The 6183-nt window shown below is 51.8% G+C and overlaps 1 protein-coding gene across 1 annotated transcript in view; it reads left to right on the top strand.

Moving 5' to 3' along the window:
- Window positions 1-6183, top strand: part of NOD2 (nucleotide binding oligomerization domain containing 2) — a 27121-nt gene that overhangs the window by 3147 nt on the left and 17791 nt on the right. Inside the window, exons 3-4 of the mRNA XM_007459472.1 lie at window positions 854-959; window positions 4134-5949. Coding sequence (XP_007459534.1) covers window positions 854-959; window positions 4134-5949 — 1922 coding nt within the window. The remainder of the gene's footprint in view (window positions 1-853; window positions 960-4133; window positions 5950-6183) is intronic.

Genomic DNA, 6183 nt, shown 5'->3' with positions numbered 1-6183 from the left:
AAAAAAAAAAAAAAAAAAAAAAAAAAAGCTCACAGTAGTTCATGAGAGGGCCAGTGCTGGACACAGTGCTTTGACTAATTCATTCACCATTAATTTATTCATCCAGAATCTATTTTGATGCCTACTACGTGCCACGCTCTGTCTTAAAGCTTATTGTGTTGAGAGCCTTGTACATAGTAGGCACTCAAGAAATACCTGTTGAAGAAATAATGAATTATTGAATGAATGAATTGGAATTACATTGCAGTGTTAGGATGGGCTGGGTTGGGGGACTTTCTTGTTACCGTTTTTGTCTATTTTTTAAAATACGTATTTGGTGTCCATGTGAGTTTAGGTAAGCCTGGTTGAGACTGATGGAATAAGTCTGTTCAAGGCTGGTTTAAAGTATTTGTAGTATTTATGTTCAAGTATTTATAGAGCAGACATGTTCTGGTCCTCTCTCACTAGTGCACCTGAAACCTACAATTGTACCCTGAGCACTAGCTCCTTGAGGCTGGCCCTGGAGGGATTATAGAGACTCAATGAAATCACCTCTCATCCAAGTGATTTACATCTTCCAGAATTGTTTTTCCTATCCTTTATAGGGTTATGGCTCTTTTTTTCCCTCTATTTTCGGTTATTCACTCTTTCAGTGGGTCCTGAGCGGCAACCAGATTGGATGTATATTCAACTGTTCATTTCACTACTGGATACTGTATTGACTTCTTTAAGCGCATCTTGTTTAGGGATGTCTTTCTGGCCTTTTATTGTGGTGGGAGAGAGATGCCCATGGTATTGTCGTAATCAGTAGAAACCTTCCCACACTTCTCCATCCGCCTTTCTGGAGAAATAATGACTTTTGCTTTCCCCACAGGCAAGAAGGCTCCTTGATCTTGCCACAGTGAAGGCGAATGGGTTGGCTGCCTTCCTTCTGCAATGTGTTCAGGAATTACCTGTCCCGTTGGCCCTGCCTTTTGAAGGTATATATGTGTTCTTCTTAGTTCATCAGAAAGGGAAAGAAAGACTTTCAGATTCGTGCTTAAGAGCAAAAGCTCCAGCATGAGACTTGCCAGAATCCCACTTACTGGCTGTGGAAACCCCCCTAAGACTCAGTTTCCTCATTTTAAGGGCAGCATCACCACTGTCTCACTGGGCTATTGGGAGGATTAACTGGATTAATGTGTGTAGTATTAGGGCTTGCTTTTATTTCTTCCTGCACTGCAGAGTGATCACTGGAGCTACCTTGTCCTGAGAGCTAATACAGCTGTTCCTTACTAGCCATACTCTTGTATTGGAAAGATGTGGGTACACTTTTTAATGGCTGGTATCTCTTGATCTCTGCAGTTTAGCTACTCATCATCAGAAACTCAGGAGCCAAATGGATTTAGATAATGTGATATCTCTCATTTCACATGGTCACCGACCCAGTTCAGGAATGGGAGAGGCTTGGATGGCCCAGCTCAAACATCCTAGGCATCCTGCCAGGTGCTTAATTTACGATGTCTGTCCTTGGCAACAAACTTGAGAAGGAGGTATTGTTTTTTCCACTTTAGAGATGTGGAAACGGGGACAGGGAGATTGAGTGACAAGGTAGGGGAGGATGGATCTGGTTTTAGGCCATCTGCACCTATGCTTCCTCTTTTCCTGGGAGAAGAGCTTGTCGGTTGTAAAGAGAGGATGCAAACCTGGCGTCCTATTCCCACATCGCCGTCAGGAAAGCTCATCAGCACCCAGGGGCCCTGAACTGTGCATGGTGCTGACAGATGGATTTATCACCCTGGGTCCTGCCCTCTGGGCAGTGAGCATGCTTGTGGGAAGGATGTCGGAAGCCTGTGCTTGGCACCTGGGTGTGCACCCTCTCACCTGAGAACAGAACACAGATGTCGGTTTGTGACAGGGGATGCTGCCCAGAGCATGGTACCTGGCTTGACCCTTGGTTAATGTTTAATGTTGATATCATCAAGCACAGCTGGCTCTTCACGCATTGTAACACCGTGCCATGGTGCCAGATTCCCCAGGGTGATGATTCCAAAAGTGATGACGGACATGTGTTTGTTTTAAAAATGAGAGATATATTTTTTTTTCCTGGAGAATTTTGATGGCAGCTGGAAAACCTGCATGGGAAATCAGGGTATTGAGAAAATATATATATTTCGGTCTCGGTTCAGTGCTCCTAGTTTATCCAGATGGCATTAAGAGCAATGACAAGGACTTCCCTGGTGGTCCAGTGGTTAAGACTCCAGGCTCCCAATGCAGGGGACCTGGGTTTGATCCCTGGTCAGGGAACTAGATGTCACCTGCCTCAACTAAGAGCCTGCATGCCGCAACTGAAGGATCCCACATGCTGCAACTAAAGATCCCGCATGTGGCAATGAAGATCCCGCTTGCCACAGCTAAGACCTGGCACAGCCAAACAAATAAGTAAGTAAGTAAGTAAATAAATAAATATATATAAAAAAAAGCAATGCCGATCATCAGCTTTGGGAACAGAACAGGCAGCACAATCGCAAGGCGTGTCCTTTGGACGACCATAGATACAGCTTCAGTGTGCTCAGAGCGCTCTGTGAGAATTACCTGTTAGTCTTTGAGCTGAGAACAAATGGGTCAGTACCTGGTTGGGGGCAGTGAGGCTGTGAGGCTCTGAGGTCCCACCGCCCTGGGGTTCTGGACCATAATTTCCCCATTTCCTATAAAAAGAACTAACCCCTGACACAGGGAGTGGTTTGCTCATGCTGGTATTAGGATGATAAAGGAAAAACAGCAGCTCTGTGGACACATCCTAGACATGAGAATTTTTATTGCAGAGGGTTGTATGAGGAGGATGGGGAAGTGGATATTGATCGGGGAATCTTGTCTAAGTCCTTGCCCTGAGCATCCCAGTGACCCTGACACAATCCAGTGCTAGCTCCACCAAGTAATCCAGGATAATCTTCCCATCTCAAGGACTTTAGTTTAATCACCTCTGTCTAGTCCCTTTTGCAAGTAATTTAACATTCACAGAACCTGAGGATTAAGATGTGGGCACCTCGGAGGGGCCACTGTTGTGCCTATCACACCCAATAATAATAATGATAATCAACACCATTTTGTGAGAGTTAACCGTATGTCAACATTCTTCTAAACTCTATTTTATCTCGTTTCTTTCTAAAACAATCCTTCAAGGTGTGAATTGCCTCCAATTTTAGAGATAAGAATACTGAGACCAAAAAGGATGAGGGGCTTGCCCAAGCTGATGGTGGACCCAGATTTCTTTCTTTTTTTTATTTTTAGATTTATTTATTTATTTTTGGCTGCATCGGGTCTTAGTTGCGGCACGCAGTATCTTCGTTGAGGCATGCGGGATCTTTCGTTGCGACGCGTGGCCTTCTCTCTAGTTGTGGCGTGCGGGCTTTCTCTCTCTAGTTGTGGCGCGCAGGCTCCAGAGTGCGTGGGCTCTGTAGTTTGCCGCACCCAGGCTCTCTGGTTGAGGTGCGCGAGCTCAGTAGTCGTGGCACAGGCTCAGTTGCCCCGCCGCATGTGCAATCTTAGTTCCCTGACCAGGGATCGAACCCGCGTTCCCTGCATTGGAAGGTGGATTCTTTACCACTGGACCACCAGGGAAGTCCCTGGCCCCGGATTTCAAACTTAGGTGTATCTGACTTCAGAAGCCAGGCTCCTAAGCCCTTAAACCTTCTGTTTGCCTTTAGAAAGAACAACCGAGGCTGAGTGGCGAGGGGACTTGTCTAAAGCTCCTGAACCAATGTGGTGGGACAGGCATCAGAATGTGGGTCTTCTGACCCCAACCTGGTGCTCCTTCTAATGTTCTACAGCTTTCCAATGTCAGTAATAATAATGGTGCTAGGCAATGTCTTCTGACCACTCTGTGTGGGACACTGAACAAAGAACCGCCATGCATGATCGTCATTGGGCCATGGTTTCTTACATGGGTCCCTATCCCTGTAAGGTAGGAATCACTGCTTCTCCCATTTCACAGGGGAGAAAACTGAGTCTTGGGAAGGTTACGTGACCAAACTCAAAGTCCCTAGCTTGTGAGTGGAGAGCCAGGATGAGCACTGCCCATATGCCACACCCCATTCCCCCAGGCAGCCCACCCTCTGGCCATGTCCCATCTTCATCATGGTGCCACCTCATTTGTTTCTTCTTCTGTCTTCCAGATGCCGCCTGTAAGAGGTACCTATCCAAGCTGAGGACCATGGTATCGGCTCAGTCTCGCTTCCTGAGCACCTACGATGGGACAGAGAACCTTTGCCTGGAGGAAATATATACAGAGAATGTTCTAGAGATCCGGACGGAGGCGGGCATGGCTGGGCCTCTGCAGCAGAGCCCCGCCACCCTGGGCCTGGAGGAGCTTTTCAGCACCCGCGGCCACCTCAACGAAGACGCGGACACTGTGCTGGTGGTGGGCGAGGCGGGCAGCGGCAAGAGCACGCTTCTGCAGCACCTGCACCTGCTCTGGGCTTCAGGGAGGGCCTTCCAGGAATTTATCTTCGTCTTCCCATTCAGCTGCCGGCAGCTGCAGTGCCTGGCGAAACCACTGTCGCTGTGGACGCTGCTCTTTGAACACTGCTGTTGGCCCGACCTTGGTCAGCAGGACGTCTTCCAGGTCCTCCTCGACCACCCCGAGCGCATCCTCTTAACCTTCGACGGTTTTGACGAGTTCAGGTTCAGGTTCACGGATCGAGACCGTCACTGCTGTCCGACCGCCCCCACGTCTGTCCAGAGTCTGCTCTTCAACCTTCTGCAGGGCAACCTGCTAAAGAATGCCCGCAAGGTGTTGACCAGCCGTCCGGACGCGGTGTCGGCGAGCCTCAGGAAGCACGTGCGCACGGAGCTCAGCCTCAAGGGCTTCTCGGAAGAGGGCATCGAACTGTACCTGAGGAAGCGCCATCGCGAGCCTGGGGTGGCCGACCGCCTCATCTGCTGGCTCAGAGCCACCTTGGCCCTGCACAGTCTGTGCCACCTGCCCGTCTTCTCCTGGATGGTGTCCAAATGCCACCAGGAACTGTTGCTGGAGGGCGGGGGGTCCCCGAAGACCACCACAGATATGTACCTGCTCATCCTGCAGCACTTTCTGCTGCATGCCTCCCCGCCAGACTCAGCTGCCCATGGGCTGGGAGCTGGCCTGCTTCGGGGCAGCCTCCTCACCCTCCTGCACCTCGGCCGCCTGGCTCTGTGGGGCCTGGGCACGTGCTGCTACGTGTTTTCCCCCAAGCAGCTGCAGGCAGCACACGTCGACAGTGAGGAGGTTTCTCTTGGCTTCCTGGTGCGTGCCAAGACGGTCGTGCCTGGGAGTACAGCCCCCCTGGAATTCCTGCACATCACTTTCCAGTGCTTCTTTGCTGCATTCTACCTCGCTCTCAGTGCCGACACGCCTCCATCCTCGCTCAGACACCTCTTCAGCTGTCATGGCCCTGGCTGCTCGCCCCAGGCCGGGGTGCTGTCCAAACTGCGCGTGCGGGGTTCCGGGTGCAAAGAAGGCAGCGTGGCCGCTTTGCTGCAGGGGACCGAGCCGCACAACCTCCAGATCACAGCGGCCTTCCTGGCGGGGCTGTTGTCCCAGGAGCGCCGGGGCCTGCTGGCCGAGTGCCAGGTGTCTGAGAAGGCCCTGCTGTGGCGCCAAGCCTGCACCCGGCGGTGTCTGGCCCGCAGCCTCCGCAAGCACTTTCGCTCCATCCCACCAGCCGTGCCGGGCGAGGCCAAGAGCGTGCATGCCATGCCCAGCTTCATCTGGCTCATCCGGAGCCTGTATGAGATGCAGGAGGAGCGGCTGGCGCGGGAGGCTGTGCGTAGGCTGGACGTCGGGCATCTCAAGTTGACATTCTGCAGCGTGGGCCCGGCCGAGTGTGCTGCCCTGGCCTTTGTGCTGCGGCACCTCCGGCAGCCTGTGGCCCTGCAGCTGGACCACAACTCTGTGGGCGACATTGGCGTGGAGCAGCTGCTGCCTTGCCTCGGCGTCTGCAAGGCTCTTTAGTGAGTGTTGCTGGGCGATGCTGGCAGGGCACGGGGGGAATGCCACCATCGGGGTGCAGGTAGGGGAGCCCCGTGCTGGGAGCCAGGAATCCAGGCCCAGCCCCAGGCTCTGCCACCCCTTTGGTGCAACCCCAGCCGAGTCCCCTCCCCAGTCTGGGCCTTAGTTTCGACTTATGATAGCGATAGCCGTAATTCATGCAATGGTCCACGTGCCAGGCACTGTGTTACGCTCTT

This window comes from Lipotes vexillifer, unplaced genomic scaffold (genome assembly GCF_000442215.2).
Source record: "Lipotes vexillifer unplaced genomic scaffold, Lipotes_vexillifer_v1.1 scaffold342, whole genome shotgun sequence".
NCBI lineage: Eukaryota > Metazoa > Chordata > Mammalia > Artiodactyla > Lipotidae > Lipotes > Lipotes vexillifer.
Note: the sequence above shows the minus strand (reverse complement) of the source record. Positions and strands in the feature narration are given on the sequence as shown.